The sequence below is a fragment of the Euwallacea fornicatus genome, chromosome 22 (genome assembly GCF_040115645.1).
Source record: "Euwallacea fornicatus isolate EFF26 chromosome 22, ASM4011564v1, whole genome shotgun sequence".
NCBI lineage: Eukaryota > Metazoa > Arthropoda > Insecta > Coleoptera > Curculionidae > Euwallacea > Euwallacea fornicatus.
This window is the reverse complement of record NC_089562.1, coordinates 451,115-471,821: the sequence shown is the minus strand read 5'-3', so window position 1 is coordinate 471,821 and position 20,707 is coordinate 451,115. Positions and strand designations below refer to the sequence as shown.

The window sequence follows — 20,707 nt, the reverse complement described above, 5'->3', positions numbered from 1 at the left end:
TTTTTTTTTTTTTTTTTTTTTTTTTTTTTAAATAAGAGTATCGGGCAATTTTATTGCCAATCTGGCAACCTTTCCCAAAGAAAACAAATAAACGCATTACGTCAAATTTTGACGTTGCAGCCTTATGAGATTGAAATTGTTTTCAACAAGTGATAAACACATCATTACCCACCAGTCCTGATTAAAATTCTTCATCGAGCGCTTTACGTCACATGTCATTAAGGGGTGGCATCATCGACTTTCATTGTCGTCATCTATTGACCATGTTTGTAGAAAACAACTACCAACTCGGAAAAAATAGATTCAGCTACCCTGAACTATGATCGTTTGATTTTATTTCTCGCGAAGGTCGCTAGATAAGTAACTATACAGCGGTTTTTTCCCTGCCTATAATTGTTCTGAACTTCCTTATTGGCGATCTCACGGACGTTTACATTTTACCATGGGATTTATTAAAATATTTCAAATTATCTATTTTATATAAATTACCAATGGATTAGGAAAAAACGCTTCAAGGCAAGGACTTTAAAGGATAATAATAATGAAAATGCGTGCGTAGATTATCCTTGTTGGATGCTTGAATAATAAACACAACAGCTAGCAAGATTATAAAGGGATTTTTGAGGGGAAAAATATACAAGGCGTCCCAGAACCGTTCGGTCAGGTGAACATGGCGTGCTAGTGGAAAACAGATTAGAGCGGTCACGCTCGAATTGGCTCTTGATTCTACAGGGCGTCAAGGATTTTTTTTTGTATTCCGTAAATTGGGACTAAATACCAATTTCTACTTTACAGATTAAAAATATTGGATTTTTTCGTAGTATGTTCTGCTAAAATACCTGTTTCCAGCTAGCTGGTAGATGGCGCTACCTGTACACTGTCGATATTCAAAAAAACGACCTAACTTTTTTTGAGTACCAATAACTTCAATATTTTTACGAATTTTGACACTCCAGGCTCTGCAATATTAAAAAAAAAAAACAAAAAAACTCACTTTGCAAAATGTTGTCCCTGTTCATTAAACGATTTCCTGAATTTAAAATCTCTTTTTAATATTAAACTCCAACACATTTTTCAAGTATTACATAAAACCAAAGTTTTAACGCGTCTTAATCAGGGTCAGTTGTTGTGTTTGACTCTGTTCAGACCTTTTCGAATATTATCCTATAGCTCCTATCTGCTCTATAAATACAGGTTTGTATCCGAAAGACATTAAAAACACCTCGAGAAAATAAATCTGACATTTTATGCCGGGACATCGTGGTGGTCACAGATATTCTTTACTGAGACCAATTCATCGAGGAAGAACGTCCACAATTAAATACTCTTTTACACCTATGTATATGCGATAATGAGTAGGAGTGCCATCTTGCATAAGCCTAAAATATCGTCTTAAGGCTAGAGGAACATTAGTCAAAACTAAGGAAAGTCGTTTCTCAAGAAATTCTAGTTTCCTTCTCCGATCAGTTTTGACCGTCTTAAAATTGAATATCCCAAAATCCCACATCACATATTACTTCAACCTTCATGTTCAAAGTGCTTTTTTTCTCATTAATTGACGATTTTCTGAGTTGCAAGAATGGCTGTTTCTCCAATTACATGTATCTCTCCTTGCAAATGTTGCCTCGTTGACGAACTATATCTTATCGAAGACCAAAAGGTTATGACGTTACTTCTGCAGTGACAAATTGCAAAAATCCATTCTGGGTCGAAACCCTTTTCGGAGCAAATTTTGAACAGACCTAAATTGATGTGAAAATATCTTTTTTTCCGTAGAAGTTTAGAAATTGGTGATTTGCTGACTCCCGTCGTTTCAGAAGTACATCTGACGCTATTTTCTAGATCTTCCAGTATTCGATAACAAGCCGTTCTTCAGTATACTTAGTTGTGGCTAATTATTACTATGGGGTGGTCCACTTTTTTGTAGCAGGACTTTAATAATCGATAGAAAAACTTATTTTAAAACGCAAATTTCACATCACCATGGCCCATAAACTAAAAGGCCTGTCGCTTGGCCTCCACGTTTCCCTGACCTATCCTCGTTGGACTTTTTTGTTGGGGATTTAAAAAAAACAAGTGGATGCAACTCCTAGGGAAACAATAGAAGAACTTATTGCATGCATTAGAGATGCGTGCACTGAAATGAGAAATCATAATTTAACTGGTGCTCTCCGATCTGTTAGACGTCGCTGTGAATTATGTATGCAACAAAATAGTTCATATTTTGAACATCTACTTTAAATTAATTTATTTAAATTGAAATTCTGTAGCTGTTTTTCATTTTTAATTATGCAATAGGTATCATTAACGTAAATAAATATTAGCGTTTATATAAGCAGTTTTTAATTAGAATTATGATCTATCTAATAAAAAAATACAAATTTGTTACGCAACGGAGCCAGATACGAAAAAATGTTACACGAAAATTTTTGTACAGAATGAATGAATTACTCCTTCAGGAAAAAAATTGAAATTTGATTTTAGACAGGGCCGTATTACTAAATTCTTGAATTTTATGGTAGTAAAATCGCACCACTCCGGCACTGGTTGCTCGTGGGCTGCGATATTATTACAAAATACGGCAGCATACAATGTGATGCTGTACACCAAATTTGGTTTAAATATCTCCTAAAAATCCTCCTATCTGCTAGAAGTTGAAATATTATAAAAAATTAACGAATTTTTTAAAAAATTTTCAACGTCCAATATCTTTAAACCGAAGCGTTTATGGGCCTATGTTGATATGAAATTTTCTTCTTCAAATAAATTCTTCTATCGTCTGAAAAAGTCCTGCTACAAAAAAGTGGACCACCCTGTATAGCAAACGCCAGTAAAAATGTCAAACATGGAACCCGTGTGCCATTTTATTATTTTTATGACCTATTTCGTGTGGCAAAAACGCACATGCTCAAAGCCTAGGGATATTAAAAATTGTTATTAATAAAATGTTCTCGATTTGCTTTATAGTTATGTATGTAGTGTGTCATGATATCTATAATATTTATTAACATAAACATGCAATTAGGAGTTATTTGTAAACAGTTATGAATTAAAAAAAAAAATGATTTTTGCAGTATATGGAAAAACGAAAATAAATATGGTAAATGAAATTATTGAAATACAGTGGTTATGTTAGATGTCGATCGATGATTGTTCTTTAATCGTTTTAATTTTAATTATTTTGAAGATGTCTAGACGATATTTAAGTGAAAATTAATTATTATGAGCTGTAGGTATGCTTGAAGCTGGGCTGTTACAAGTTACTGTTGCCGATGCCATGGGACACACTCAAAGTGTTATCTCTTGCTTCTCAACCCATTATCGAGATACTGGCGTCGTAGAAGAAAGATATTTGGATTGGCCCAGAGTGACAACTCCCCGTATGGACCGTTATGTTCAATTAGAACCTCGAAGAAATAAGACTGTGACTGCAGCACAGTTAATTAATCATCTACACGGGACTCATAATGTAACCGTTTCAAGGCATACCAACGGGAGATTGAGAGAAGTTAATTTAGTCTCCAGAACACCTTAAAAATGCCAACCTCTAAACCATGGGAATCGCACCGCTCGAATAGCATGAGCTCAAGAACATGTGATATGGGAAACGGATCAATGGAGAAACATTTTTTTTTTTTTAGTGATGAGTCTCGATTCGGTTGGCATTCAGATCCTCGAAGAGTACATGTTTGGAGAGCACCTGGCACACGAAGTCGAATTCAAAACAGACAGTAACTCCACAGCTAGAGAGGGATAATCATGGCGTGGACAGGAATTTCAACTAGTCATGTAACGAATCTCAGTTTCCTAAATCGTTTTTTTTTAATCAATATACAATTATGTTAGGACAGTTCTAGAAGCTGTTGTTGTTTCATGCGTAAACACCATCGACCCAGATTTTACCTTAGTGGACGATAATGCCCTTTCACCTATTGCCAGTCACTAGAAATTTCCAGGAAGAGTAAAATATTTCAGTTTTAGACTGGCCCACTCAATCTCTCGATCCCAACCCGATTGAGCATGTTTGGAACATGATTCGGAAAATAGTTCTTCCAAACCAGAAGGAATTTCAAGATCGAAATCAGTTTTTTCAAGCTCTCAAACAGGCCCGGAATTACATTAACAGGCAAGTTTGGGATAACCCGATCCTGAGTAAGGAAAGGCGTTGCAGGACCCCGATAAATGCACTGAAAAGACACATTTCATATTTAAATTTGTATGCTTTTTTGAAGAGTTACTAATAGTTCATTCTACCACAACTTATTTTTTGCATACATTTAAATCGTTTTTTATGCTTACCTGTAAATCAGGATAAAGGATCTGCTTGAAAGATCAAGCAGATCCTTTAGTTTGCCATTTGACAAATTGAGATAAAATTAACTATCGCAAATAAGTTCAAGGCTTCGTTCAACGCAAAAAAAAAAAATTATTGACAATATCTAGAATATCCCTAGATATTGACCATGTGTGTAATTGATGATATTAAAAAATTAACTAAAAATATCTCGAAAACGGTTGGAGTGGCGATTTTGTTTTTGTTCAATAACATTTTGATGTAGAAGAATTCAAAACGTCAAAGGTTGCAAAAATATTGAAGTCATTGGCACTGAGAAAGAAGTAGGTAGATTTTTTGTACTTCGGTAACGTGCAGGTGGCATCCAAAGTCTTTCATGGTAGTAATTTAAAGTCCGCGAACCAAATATTGTAAGATATGTACACTGGCACGCAATAGTCTTGGTACCCTTCTATCAAACGTATATTATTGCCTTTTTTTTTTTTAACAACTAGTATAATTTTTATTTACACTTTACATATTAATTCATACACTTCTGCTACGTTAAATAATGTAACTAATTAAAGATATAATTATCGGCATGTTAAGAAAAAAATTCATTTTCGTCCGGCGGGTAAAATACAACCTCGCAAAAGTCCTGGTACCTATAACAGAATAAAGGTATATTTATGGTACATATAATTATTAGTACTCTTTTGGGTACCCTTTTAATTTTATAACTTGTAATAGCTTATTTGGCGTTGAATGAACAAGTTTTTTTGTTACATCAGCGGTTATCTTAGGCCACTCCTCCAAAATAATCCGTTTTAGACATTCTTTATTTTGAATATGGTGCTGACGAATTTTAGACTCTAAAACACTCCATAAATGTTCAATCGGGTTTAAGTCTGGACTCTGAGGAGGTGTTTCCAACAAATGAGGGGTATTATATATGAGCCACTGACGTACATTGCAGGCCTTATGTTTGGGGTCGTTGTCTTGCTGGAAGTAAACATCCTCAGCAAGCCCTAACTTTTGGACACTTTGCTTTAAATTTGTCTTTAAAATGTTAAGATACACTTTATGATCCATGATTTTCCTCTGTTATATAAATATTACCCACTCCAGCTGCTGACATACAACCCCAAACCATGATACCGCCACCTCCACGTTTCACGGTTTTAATAGTGTTGCTTGGACTCAATGCCGTATTTGACTTTCGCCACACTTTTATGCATCCATCAGATCCAAAAACATTAAATCGACTTTCGTCTGACCAAATCGCTTTATCCCAGAAGTCAGGAGATGAATTTTTGCACTCCTGAGCAAATTTCAATCTCTTCAACCTATTCTGCTTACTAACATATGGCTTCTTGCGAGGAGTACGACTTTTAAAACCACTCGACGAATTGTGTCGTCATGCACTATCTTTCCATATTGTTGCTGCAACTCAGCAGCAATTTTTGGAGCACTTTGTTTGGGGTTCTTTTTGACTTCCATGAGTATCCATCTTTCCTCTCGTTGCGTTAACTTCCGTGGGCGGCCCGTTCGAACTTTATTTTGAATTCTTCCTTCAGTATTATGCCGATTAATAACTTTTTGAATTGTGGATTTACTTCTTTTCAAAATATTTCCAATTTCAGTATAGGATTTTCCTTCTTTACGCAAATTTATTTCAATTTTGCGTTCACTAATATTTAATTCTGTTCGTGCCATTTTAAAGTTAACGGAAGTAAACTTAAACTGATAACAAATTTGATTTAAATATACTATGTACATATTTAGACCTACCTTGGCTGTTCTTTCTTTTTTTGCAATATCATCAAAAATAAAAATACTTTTACGCGTACCAAGACTTTTGCGAGGTTGTACTTTGCCCGCCGGACGAAAATGTATTTTTTTCTTAACATGTCGCTAATTATATCTTTAATTAGTTACATTATTTAACGTAGCAGAAGTGTATGAATTAATATGTAAAGTGTAAATAAAAATTATACTAGTTGTTAAAAAGAAATAGGCAATAATATACGTTTGATAGAAGGGCGCCAAAACTATTGCGGGCCAGTGTATGTTTTAGATTAAGGAGCTTTGGTATAAGGCAAGCTTTGGTCGAATCGCTCCAAATTTTTGCCCAATACTAGTTTGTACCGTTGTTTTTGGAACACAATGTATAACCAGATTCGTATGGAAAATTACGTACCACCGTCATCGTGTACAGAGCAATAAAACCGTACATGAAATAATCTATAGCGCCCAACGGAGCCCATCCCGCATATCTATGCAGGTACCTATAATGGGGGCTTACCACACTTCTTGTAGCTTCTCTCGCCTCGATCTTCTGTTCTCCTAATATCGCCAGCATTGCAATTTATCTAGCTGAAGCCCTAAAGCATAGACAGGCATAAGCACGTTCGGTGGCAATGACGGCCGAGAATAGTGTTAGTGGTCAATGAAAGGTGGCGTTGCTTACAGAATTCAAGATAATTTCATTTTGTATCCTGCTACCTGAAGTTTATTTTTGTCATGAACGAGTGAGCCGAATACAGTGTTGTCGTTTTCTATATTGAGTCTTTTTTTTTCTATCAAACTTTATAACGCTGACGTCAAAGGGCGTGAATCATGGCAACTACCCTTGGCTAACCAGGGCCTGGTGGTGAGTTCGTACATTTTTTTGATAAAAAATGTTTAGTATTTTAGTTTTCGCATTTGATTTGCAATACTTTGCATTAGGTGCTTTTAGTATTTTTGGTAGTTCCATGTCTACGAATGATTGCTATACAAGGTGCTACAATTCTGCGGGAATGTATGGGATTCGTCTAAACCATATAAGACCCAAATCGGTAAAATTAAGGCTAATAAGAGCAATTCAATTTTTCATTTAGAATCCTCTTTAAGATTGCAATGATCCGAATACTTAGGGAAATATCTATAAAAAAAACGAATGTTCTGAACTTCCGTTTTCCTAAATATTAAAAAAAATTACCCATTGTAGAAGAATAAACCTAAAACATTGCTAAAACACTTTTTTTTAAGAGTTTTTTGGTAAAAGAGGTTTCTAACCATATTTCCGGGAGGAAAACAGCATTTTTACTTCGTACGCATTACACAATAGGTAGTTTTAGAGAAAAAACAACTGTTATTCCCTAGGGAGAAAAAATATTTTCCTTTCTACGCATCAATACACGGTGCACTTGCTTCTTCGCAGGCTACGTTTGGAGAGAAGTGCCTTTTATTGCTTCGAATGGTAATGTCCTCTGCCTCGCGCCGGGCGCAATTTATTAAGAAATTTACCTAATTCTTCCCTGAAAATAGAAAGATAATACATAATTTTTTTTCTCAAGTTGTTCCGTGTTTTTATAATAATGCAAACAAACCACAAATATAGCAGAAATGAGTAGCTACTAATTTCCTAAGTAAACTATACAGGGTGAGTTAGTTTAAACTAACGGTACTTTTATATTCGAAGGAACACATCATCGTAAGTCAGAGAACCTGATAATGTTTTACTGTAGCTTACCAGTGATGGTCGATATAGTACGTATCAAAACGATTTTAAAACTTATAATATATTTTTCCGGAGGTCCAACTCCCTTTGGTCATTCATCTATTTCTTTCTAATTCCAGGTATATTCGAAAATTTTATTTAGAATTTCAAGTGCATATTTTTCATAAGACTCCACACCAAGTGGCCTCCCAGACCAATATGAAAATCTACAGGGTGTTTTTTTTAAGGACTATCAAGGTTCTATTTGAATAGGACTATTTTGATGTATATGCTGACCATAATAGTGTCAAAAGACACAATGTGCCCTATTTGAAAATCGAAACTAGGATCAATTCTGGTAAAATCCGAAGTAATATTTCATTCGAAATGAACGATTCGGAATATGGCCTTGTATAATTGGTCCAAATTTTTATATGAAAAAAAGTAGCAGGGTGCATCCACTTTTCTCGTTGTGCAAGTACTTACTAGCTCACAATTATTTGGGTCTTTAAGCTTTGGGATACTATTTGAACTACAACACAAAGTGATAATTCTAGCGAATGAAAATACTTGGCATGTCTACGTATTTCTATAAGGCAACCATGTAATGCACAAGTCGGCAACAATGCGCGTACATTTGAGCTGCTAGTGGCACCATCTATTTGCAAATACCAGAAATATGCCTCAGCCAAACGTCGTTGCATCCGTTTCCTTTTTAGGTGCCGTTTTTAAAGCATTTGACCGGACTTCTGTTGCTAGCTAGTTATTTTGTGCCTAAAGGCTTTTCTAGAGCTGGGTACGATGAGAGCTTCAACCGCCATTGGTTCGTGATGGTACTAAAATAAAAAATGAGGACTAGAAAGCTGAACTAGAACAGAAAAAAGCGGGGAACGTTTCAATTGGGTGTTAAAATATCAATGACATGTCTAGGATCAATTCTCTTTTAGTCAGATGTTTGATGCTAAATCATAAATCTATATAAAAATTGATAGTAAAATAAAAAAGTGTTTTATCAACTCCCTATTACAGTTCACCGCCTAGTGCGAGGTCTTTTTTTAATGATCACCCGTTATAATGACCGGATTTAGCACGATCAACAGTTGTGGAACTGTTGCGATTTCTGCTAAATGACAGGCTACAAAGAGTTGTAGCAAAACTGTTGCACGACTGTTATCACCGATGGATATGGCCAATATCTACATGAGCCACTTGATTTGAAACTCCCTGTAGATGCTTTTTTGTTTGGATTCTAGGCACATATTTTTATAGTTTTATAGTAGTTTTCACCAATTTTTAAATTTTCGTTTTATAGTATGAATGCGTTTTGTGTGCGCTGCCCACTCCAGTGATTTTCAAACTAAACCATAACCAGAATTTCAAAATTCTAGATTGAAACCGTTCAAAGCCATCTTTAGAACTAAAATTTACCAAAACTTTTTCCCGAGTATGTCGTATTTAAAAAAAAATACCGTCAAGTTTTACGGGTTGCCGAAAAAACAAACGACAGTATTATCGTCGGAATGCGCATGAAGATTATATATTTGTCTTTATTTTGTAAACGCTTTGAGATAAAGACAAAAAATAAAGTTTGCGTCAAGTAATGACGTCATGAATTTATTACTCATATGACATAGACTGATGTCACAACTTAGCAATTAATATTAAACAATTTCTTTTAAAAATTGATATCTTTGAGATCTCGTAGGTAAGGGCATCGACATGCGAATTTGACGGTATAATTCGCCGTAAATGCGCCCGCAGAATGCCCAATATGAATGATAGGTATACTGACCTAGGCAAAGGTAACCTCCGTGCGCCGGCCGAAGAAATAGTTCATCGACCAGAGGGATTCCTCCTTCGGAGAAGACCCGACAACTCGAAGAACGGTCAAAGGCCTTTGAGCCAGATCCGGAATTGATTGAAATCTGCACGCGTTCAGTTTTGTGGAAAGAGTATTAAGTAACTAGTTCTCAAATTAGGTTCCAACAAGAGCGAGCCTTGAAGCAGATCAGAAGCGATTTTAACAAAATCTTATTTCTTGAATTCGAATGTAATTGGTTATGAATTCGGCCCTGGCCTTCGTTCGCTGGCTTATTTTCTTCTAGGACTCACCTTTTCCCCGTGCACAATTAGTCATTAAGGCGCTCCGCCCCTGCTCCGGAGCGACTCCGGGTGGCTTGTGTAACGACCCATCTGCTTTTGACCGCGCCTAGGATTCTGCCGGCGGTTGATTCCACCATGGGACCATTTTCGAAGCAAAAGACAAATTCCGAACCCAATACACACTCCAATAAAGAAACCTTCAGGGTCATCATCATCGGCACTTGATTCAGTAATTGTGCACTTGACAATGACTGACTTTAAAGTGGGTCACAGTCAACTTGACTGACCCACTTACTCCAGCCGTCATCCAATGCGGGTCTAGGTCGTCATCGGCATTTACGAAATTGGTCGTACAACCCATGGACCTCACAATGTAAAATGTACCCGATCGACTAAATATTTTATTGTCGGCCTGTCGTCGAAAGTTCCTTCGCATTTCTAATTCAAAAAAGTCGAAGAACTACTAATATGTAGGCAGAAAGGCCGGTCAGAACCACCACAAACGTTTCGAGGGTATAAAACCCATTGTAGCGTGCCTTCATTTAAAAATAATTGCAAAATTGCGACGTTCCGGGCAAATACAAATACATCAAAGCCTTCGGTGTTACAAGGGACACCCATTACTCGAGCCCGTAGCGAGTTGATTTTATGGATTATTCTGGGTTGAAAAAAAGAAAAGTTGCAAATTTTGACCTTGGAATCTCGACCATCCTGCTGCAATACTCCCTATATTACCAGAAATTTAGAACATGTCTCTTGGAAATAATTCCTATTTTTGGTCCTCGAATTAAATATATCTAGAGAAATGTGGGTCAAGCTAGGAGAGTGGGCATGCAGAGGATAGAATGCAGTCTAGTCCAAAATATCCAGACTGGATGCGTTCGGTTACACAAGCCGCGTTGCCACGACATTATGTAATAAACACGCTCGAGGCATTAGCAGAAAGTAACATGATCCGTAAAACAGCAAATAAGCCTTTCGTTCAACACGTTTTACAAACATGAAGATAATGCACTTTATTATGCACTCTCTTACGGGTTGAAGCTTGATATTAATTAAGAAAATATTTGTCCATACTTTATGACACCATAGAGGCCAAAATTTCCCATTCCCGAACTAACTTGGCAACCGAGCAAAAGTGCACGCAATGAACAGATTTTCTTCCCGTGGGTTCACTGAACGACGTGTTATTGTTGTTCAGAAACGAAATTCGAGGTATAGAGTCCGATGAACACGGCAAAATCACAACATAATGTAAAATCACACGCTTCATAATATGAACATCATACGAACAAGTTACGATTCAAATTACTGTTCTGAATGACGCAAAAACGATTTGCTTAAGTTGGCACCTCGTTTTGATCCACGATACGTTGTGGATCTACGGTCCACATGGACGTTACTTTCACATAAATATAAATTTTGTACTTGGCTTGTTACGAAACAACGCAATCATCACGAATTACAACATACTTATCCACACAATCGCTGATTGAAAATTGAGCAACTCTTTGCATTACCGGGATCTCAAAAGGGACTTTTCTCCTGGGTAAGACAAGCGAGCCCCTTGGAAGTGATTTAAGTATAACATCGCGGTTTAGTGTAACTGAAATAATATGACTCATATAATTAAGTTGATGAACAGACTACAGAACTATAGGGCATAGAAAGGAAAAAACGACATATTGAACGTCCACGACCAAAAACATCGTGGACACAATTTTGCGCACAGAAGTATACCGCGATATAGCTGGTAGGTACTGCCCCAGTTTTTTAGAACAAAACAGCATAACTCAAACGTACTGACCTCAAAAAATGCTTACTATATTGATGTATCTCGAGGAAAATATGTTAGCTATAATAACCCAGCAACATTTAAAGCTGATCATCATGAAACTAGGGTTATAGTGTGGCAAGCCTTTATCAATGAGGCCGTCTTCAGCCTCATTGAGTATGCCTGAAAAGGCCAAATCAGCTAGACAGTTGTCATCGACTTTGGCATGTGATTATATAGTTTCGATCTACTATGTTTCATGTAAAATATAGTAAATGCCTCTAAGGATCTGTGGCATACCTTGTTTACCTCCGTTACTAGCAGGGGAGTATTGTGGCATACCTTGTTTAGGTCAGTGATGGAATTCAATTACCTAATTCTCCCGTACTAGTAAATGGTTCATCTATAATAATGTCGACAGGTAGTTTGTTTATAGGTGTTTAGTTGCTAAGATGGTTTTATCTCAAGCTTTAGCAAACCACCATTTATTATTGTATTTTTTAAATATTTAGAATAGTTAGTGTATGTCATAGATTTAGATATATTAAGTTTTTGAACAATAACAAAAGGGTAGTTATCAATACACTCTCTGGTCTTCAACATCTTTTAATATAAAAGATTTTCTCGTTCGTACGTGTTACGACAATTTCGACAAAGATCCCTTTATTGAGATATTTACATCTTAAATTACAAGAAACACTCCGTTTCTTAAGAGCATTATTCAATTTTTTGATACTACCGATGACTCTTGTATTTTCTTGGATGGCGATTTTTTCAAAACGCTGCAACTTTTTGTTTGAGCAGTCAATCAAGACGTTGTTTTTAATTTCAGTTCCCCATAACACATGAAAAAGTAATCGTATCAAATGCACGGTTATTGGAAGTAGGTTTCCATTACGTAAACATAAATAATGTATCATTTCAAACAATTGTAAAGAGGGAATTCTTTATTACAAAGCGAATGCAGGCATCTTCTGATAAACAATGGTCGAAATTGGCGCCTCACTTTTCGGAGACTAGATTGATCACGAAATGAACATTTTTATCCTAGTGCGAATATGTCAAGAGCAGAACTTCGTGGAGACCTCTACGAGGCATACCTTTTTTCAATGGAGAAAGAACAAAACATTTTTAGCACTAAATTTCATACCGGGTGACAAAAAAAAGTTACGCTCCTTTAATAAGGCAAGTTAGGAAGGCAAACATGGCGCCAACGGCGCTCTTCATACCGTTGATGAAATGGATTTTACTTTGAGACCGTGTATTTCGAAAACATCCGGTTTTAGATGAAGATCAATTAGATTAAATCGGCCTTTACCGACTTCGAAGATCATCTATGGTAGAATTTTGTACAGACAATTTAGAGCCACCATGCATAAATTTTATTTCAAAAACCCTGTTTCGTCTACAACATGGTGTCCGAGCTCCAAACAGTTTCACACCTCTTTTAAGGTCAAATTTTGCACTTGCACTGCTTTTTATATCTTAAGATACTACAGTACTTTTTCGGGGATCAGAATTTCCTTAACAACCTTAAATTTTTTGGCCGCATGCCAGAGGCAGGTATCGTACCATGTATAATACATACACGGCTCTAACCACTGTTATTAGTTATTTTTTCTCTGTGAGACAGTGGTCGAATGGAAAGCGACTAATGTTAGGTCTGGTCTAACAAGAAAGAAAATCAGTTCCGAATCGTCAAAAATGGTCAGAAACACATAAGTGTATAGTGTCGCGACCTGTTCGTGGCGACACACTTTTGCCTGTTTCTGACGGTTTAATATAGCTTTTTCTACCTGTTGAAACAGACTTGACATGCTATACTATACCATTACCATACTGTAATACTATACTAATACTATTTAATTTTGTTGCTTTGATAGTTAGGTTTTTTGATATTATTTATGTTGATAGTAAAAGTTCAAACTTAAAATGTGTGTGTTCCACAGATGTTAATTTTTGCAAAAAGTACCCAAAACGTCTTATGTCGGAAAAATTAATGAATACGTTTTTCAGTCCAAAAATCACACGCGGCGAGCATCAAAAAAAGTTATGATTGTTTAAATTCGACCATATCACAGTACGCAGCGCCCCCTGTCGGTAAACAAAAAACAGACTAAGTATTTCAATTTCTCATTAATCTCACCATCAACTTTCCCGATATCTGAAATTTCATCAGAATGGGAGGTGAGGAAAGCGAGTCGGATGGTGAGGGATATGTAAATAATTCTGATAACAGCGAATACAATACAGCTAAACCGTTAAGTTTAGGTTAGTTCAGTGTTATTTGTGATTTGTCCAAAGGAGCTTTCCTTTTTTTTTTTGATAATTTATTTAATTTCGTGGATGAAAGATTATATCAGAGGTGATTAAGTGCCTCATGCCTAGCTTGCGACCGGGTTGGGGTTGGCAACGCGTGCGACTCCCAGCAAAATGGGTTGTGAAAAAGAGAAAAAAACATGATTTTTTTAAAATAAATGTACAAAAATTATAATAAATAAAAAGTTAGCTATTGGCATCAAAGGCCGTCACCTAACTTTTTAAATGTCCAGGAACTTAATGTCGTATTTCCGAACGTTTCTCGAGTATGCGGATACTGTTGGAGCAAATCGGGGTTGAAAAATGGGAAAAATATACTGTGGGACATTGAAAAAACTTCCTTTTAATCCCCACATTCTGGGTCATCGCATCTACATCGACATCTGTTTTTACGTTCGAAGATATAACCAGGTTTCTTATGGGCCTCTTTATTTTCACAGGTTTATAGTAAATGGGAACAAAAAAAGAGAAAAAATATTACTTTAAGGCATTTACGAAATTAACGTTCGCTTCAAAATTCTGGGTCATTTTCTACGTTTTCGCCGAGTATCTCAAATTCTGGATCATCTTCATCTACATTCTCGTTTCCTAGTTGCTATTCTCTCTCTATTTCCACAGCACGGCACCGCGATTCCGACAGAGTTTACGAGCCCGCTTTTAGCTCACCAGCAATGTCTTTGATCGGCCGCTTTACGACTCTTTAAATCCCGGCAAACTTATGTAACAGCTTTCTTCGGAGGAGGATGGACACATCAGGTTACTGGAGCTCCCTTATATGTAGCATTGTTTTCAGTCATCTGAGCAGAAACACTTATGCACAACGTGCAGAGTTTAATGCTCTGTACGTGTGCATTAGATTTTATAGGTCGCAATATCAAAACTAAAAGAAGAAAGTGGGCATTTGAAGAGCGTCCATCGTTACCTCGTGAAAATCCGTATCTGAATGATATTAATTTGAATTGAATGTTTGAAAATAATTTTGATGATGATATATTTTTAACGAAAAATTCCTCAATTTCTTCCCTTCCGATATAAATTAAATGGACTCGGCAAGGTGTAATTAGTCATCCGCCAGCTTTCCTCGCAACAATCTCTCATAAATATCTGCGGCCGTGGTACTATGGTACCATCGTTGCATGGGTCGGGCCGTCCCACTGCGAATGCACCAAGTTCAGTTGAGATAGGTCTGGGAGAACGTTGACCCATAACTAACTTTCTATGCTTCTTTACCATATCTTTCAGATTAGCATTGACAGGAATTTCACCATATAATGCTCAGGGCATTCCACATCTCTCAAAAAACAAAAACGAAGCTCCAAACACGCGATTTCCTATTTTGCATAATAATTTCTCGGGTGCGCGCGGCAGTACCGCGGTTCTTCGGGCACTTTGGTACTAAACTCGTAATTTTCCGCAGGCAATTCAGCAAGTTTGACCCATTTCACGGTTTGAAGAGCGGCCACGTAGGTTCTTCACCCCGAGAGGTAAGAGCGCTGCATGTAGAGATGGAGAAAATGGTTTTTAAAAAGTGTTTTTAATGAAAGTACAAAATAGTTTCCGAAGAATATTTAAGATACAAAATACAAAATAGTTTTCTAGTTTTTATGTAGAACACGAAGTGGGCATTATAAATAATACTTTTATGCAATAGAAAAAAGTATTTTTCACCGCAATCGACGATTCATGCGTCACCTTCAGAGTGGCGCGTTACAGGTGCTTTGGGTTTTGTTCAGTCTTGATTCCTGTGCTTCCTTAAGTAGTTGGGAAAAATAATCGAAACGTGATCCAGAATATAGAAGCGACATTCCATTAGTATCAACGGTTAAAATTGAATAAGCTGCGACTATTAAAAAAAAAGCTGAAACTCAAACTGCAACCATATCTGCAAGAGCAACTATAAGGACTAATCGCGCCAAAGACCAATGGAGCACGGTGCAATTTACCAGCAAAATTAATCAATTACAATAAATCAATGACATTACATTTTTAATCAGTCTTCTTTTCGAGTTCTCGAAGTTCTCACTGTCCTCTGGTGTATCCGTGTTCATTTTTGCTTTTCTTTTTTGGGAATAATGCTGCATGCACCGGTACTAGCTGGAGCGGTAGAATTAAACACAATTCTCAGTTAAAACTAACTGAGAATGACTGAATTATAGCTTTCTTTAATAGGTGGGAAATTTGATTTTATTGTGACAAAATCGTATAGTATAACGCTTATGAGTCCCCACACAGGGCTTGTTTCCGAGGTCCGGAACGCAAAGCCAGGAGGAAGGGAACGCTTTGCTGAATATGCACATCATCCCGAATAAACCGCATAAAACAGTCACGGTAAACATTGAAATTAGACTTCAATCCGAATAAAATCGCATAAAACTGGGCGCCACTTATTTTTCAGACGCCGCCATGAATCCTCGACGACCCCGACATTTAATCCATATTTTTCGCCGTTCGAAAGCAGTAAATACCGAATTTATATCATCCAAACATTCCACCCCATATAGGCATTAAGTAATTAATAATTTTAGTCGCAATGCTCATTAAAAGTTAAGAACATTTACTAAATGCTGTAGAAACCGGAAGGCGTCGACGTTACATGAACTAGAAACAATTGAGTATCGTTGGAATTTTCAAATGTATGCGCGTGGCGCCAATGCGCAGTTCTGGCGATAACGATAATCGATCCAATTTATCAAATTTTTGACAATTTTGAGGCAAATGTTTAAAAAATTTAGTGTCCAGCAACAACTGCTTTTAGTTAATTAACGAAGGATCTGTATTCCGTTAATACAGCCTACTTTTTGTGTTTACGTAACAGCGCTGGCTCAACGAAGAAATTGGCCGTTCAAAGTGAAAGATTCTGTGCTTCATAGTCGGAGAAAACATCGATTATTCCTTATACAGGGTGTTCTACAAGCTCTATGACAAACTCCCGGCGACGACAGATAGGTTACTTCCAAACATTTTTTTCTCAAATGAACATAGATCCTATTCCTCTTTGTTTAAAAGTTTCGTAAAAAATATTTTCATATTTTAGTCAAAAATAGATTGGCAAATAAGAATGACAAAATTATCATTTCCCCAATAAATGGATAGTTCAACAAGGTCAAATAGCGTAGCCACCGCGTTTCCCAGAACTGAGTCCGTCGGATTTTTATTTACGGGGACACATGAAGCAGCTTGTCTATTATGTTGAGAACACTAACCGCCAGCACTTAATTGAAAAAATTCAAGATGCGGCTAACAAGATAAGAAATGATCCAAATCTGATCCGTCGAGTGACGGAAACTTTAGTTCGTCGATGTCATGCTTGCATTCAAGCCGAGGGTAGGCATTTCGATCAGTTTTTCTAGCTTTAAGGTTTTAAAGTTATTCTCATTTACTATAAACTTCATTTGTTAATTATTAATAAAGTTAATTGATTTTTCAACTTTACATAAATCGCAACTTCTAAACAAAAACGAATCGGATCTACGTTCACTTAAGAAGAAATTTTTGGAATTAACTCGGCTATTATTTGCCAAAATTTTTTTACAGACCCGGGAGAAAACTCTGTGTATGTGATTTTTTGGAGATGTGGAGTGATAACGTGTGTAAGTTGATGGAGTGGTGAAGTTGCAATTAAAGTTGTACTTTCACTATTTACTAAGGGTTCGGGTAAAAAACCCTTGAAAACGTTTCAGTGGCAAATCCGTCATCGTCTTCATGACCGAATAAAAATTATTGAAAGTTACAGTTGACAAAAAAGTATGAAAGATAAATATGTAAAATGTATGAAACACTCGGAAATGTTTCTTCTCAAATGTCGCATGTTAATAGGTTTCTTAAAACGAGTCATATCATCATTCCAAAGGGTTGCTTTGAGGTTGCTGGCGTCTTATTGAAATTAAGGAAACACTGGTGCAATCTGTTTTTTCTTCACACATTTTAGGTACTCGCTGAAGCTAGTTCTAACTGAGAGTTCTGTGTGATTCCACATCTTCGACACCCCCCACTAGTGTAAGGGGTGTAATTCCTAAAAGACCAAACATTCAATTCTGTTTTGAATAGAAAATGTCTCAAAATTATTTAGAAAAGACATTAAAAGTGTTAAAAAAAACTATTTAAGAGTGAAAATGTGCAATATCATTTTGTATTTTTCGTGTTTTAAATGATTTTATTTCGAATAGTTACCTACCTCGTAATGCACTTGCACAGATTAAAGGCTCTTCTTGCACGTCGCCATGTCTATGGGATCGCTTAACAAATTGATGCACGGTTTGGGCGGAAGAAGAAAATTTGGTAAGTGGTAACACGTTTTTCTTGACCGAACTAATTTGGACAAAACATGAACCAACATAATGTTTTTAAATTGACGAAATTTTTCAAAAATTACAACATTTTTGATTGGCCAGCCATAACCTGCACACAAAGTAATCCCACCCAATCTAATCGAAGCTAGTTAGTCACCAGCAAAATGGTCATTTGCAAACTCAATTTTTAGGCTTCATGAGGAACGAAGTCGAATTGTGTGCTATTAAGCCCATACATTCTTAAACTACAGTATAAGGACTACTACAGGCTTGGTTTCACCATCGTCGATTTAACGGGTAAGTATTTAATGTTATTTTTCTAAGCAAAAAAATCTATCATGACATTTCCAGCTTAAAAACTGATTTCGTGCTAGCCCAACGCAGGAAGTCGTGTCAAATATTACGTTTCACAGTTAATGGTATTAATAAACAATTATTAGGCTTTAAATGAGGAACAGCAGTGGCAGCAGCAGTTCATTTCGTAGAAAGTAAAAGCTAATGCACGCGGGATTCGTGAAATCGCCATTTTAAGACACTTTCACTCGGACTAAGGTGAATACACTGCACGACCGCCATTATTTTTCCGAATAATGACGGAGATTAGAGGAATTTGTAATTTTCGGATCGCCTATTATTCAAATAGCTCGCAATTTATGCTAAGTTAACGCAATAAGGGAAAAAGAGACAGAGACTAATTACATAAAGAAAGAAACACTCTCGTATTAATATACATAGAGAATTTATCGAGGTAAGAAATTTTATTGAATTTTCTTTGGCGACTGCCAGGAGGAAGTTGCCACGTTAAGGTCGACATTCACTACCTCGATAACCTTACGCATATGTGGTATTCCTGACTCACTTGGCGAATTACAAAGTAGTCTGAAATCATTGCTATTTCAGATTTGAGCGGCATCTTTTAATGATAATTTAATTGTCTTTTTGCGCATCCTCTGCCTCTTCGATTAAAAATGGCAAAAAGTAATAACAAATAACTGTTCGTTTCTAGAAATTTCCACACAAATCGCAAATGAAAAAGCTTCATTGAAAAATTGCTTCCGCATGAATTCTCATTACTACTTCCTAAAGCAACATAATATGCAATCAATTTCGCAAAAATCGAAAACCTTCATCTGTTAAATTAACAGCCGTCGCACAAATATATCAAATTGGACCGTAAATGGGGTAATTACGAGTCAAAAACAAAATGCGTAATTATATCGGACATGATAATATACAGGGGAACCGTTAGGCCTTTGGCGCCCTGACACGATGGCGTCTCTGGTCGTCCACATCTTCGGTTTTGTCGATCGTGTTGCCGCATATTTTTGCCATTTACAATTAATTTGCAGCGTAACGGGAACTTCGTCCAGTAGTATTGCAATGCAGACGTCCAAATGTATAATATTAACGTTTCTCTATTTTTAGCATTTTTCTAGCAGAGTCATTCAACTCCATTGTGATATAAATCAAATCGAAATTGCACCCAGCTACTACATAAATGGAATTTAAAAATAATTCACCTATTTATTTTTGCATTTAAAGGTGCTTAACCTTCGTTTATTTTTGTTTGTGATAACGCCTCGAACCGCGTTATTTTCATTCTTATGCTCAAAATGTAACATTTTAGCAATAATATTTTGGAAACAACCAACATAAATAAAATAACATCTAACTGTTTAAACGCTCGAGCAAGGTTGTAGCAGCCGCCGTTCAATGACTAATTTCAAGGAACAAATTGTACTAAATATAAATTAAACATCAGGATGAAAAATTTTAATTGAAAAACACTTAACTGATATCAATGGAACTTAATACTTTCCCATGTCTCTATATGTAACGTAACAGGTTACATGAACTTTTACCACTTTTGTTTTCTGCGGTGCCAATAAACTCGGGCGTCATCTGCGAAATGCAAGCAAGAAACTGCATAAAAGAATTATTATTATCGTAACTGGTTCCCATGTTACAGCGAAAGTTGCACGGGATTCGAGATTATTAAAGATTATAATTACTTTATTAGAAAATATGATTATATTGTGCGTTTGAATGCGATATATATAACATTCATATACACACAATTGCAGTGAGTGAATATCAAAACTCATATCGGCATTAAAAACCCACTGACATTGATTTTGGCGGTCGGCTCACGAGGAACGGATTCGACCTTTCGAGCGTTACAATCAAATACCTAAAGGCCAGTTTGTTTATTACATTTAAGCAAGTTTTTTTTCATGCAACTTTTGCGTTTAACATTGTGCGTGAACAGGCCTTAATTTCAAAACTACACTCGCTGTAAAATGCTGGTAATTGAAATTCACGAAACGCACGTTACATTTGGCGGTCTGTATTCTCAACAAAAGGGCGACTATCTAGAATTTGCGATGGTTCTCGACGATAGGCGATCAGATATTAGATCCTTCCAACCTACGTCACACGCCGACATATATCCAGTTTTAAGAATT

The 20,707-nt window shown here is 36.4% G+C and overlaps 1 protein-coding gene across 1 annotated transcript in view; it reads right to left on the bottom strand.

Moving 5' to 3' along the window:
• Positions 1-7,622: 7,622 nt before the first annotated feature.
• Lsm11 (U6 snRNA-associated Sm-like protein LSm11) overlaps positions 7,623-20,707 on the bottom strand; it is a 33,754-nt gene continuing 20,669 nt past the window's right edge. Inside the window, exon 4 of the mRNA XM_066295300.1 lies at positions 7,623-8,593. Within this exon, the coding sequence (XP_066151397.1) occupies positions 8,568-8,593 (26 nt within the window). The 3' untranslated portion in view covers positions 7,623-8,567. The remainder of the gene's footprint in view (positions 8,594-20,707) is intronic.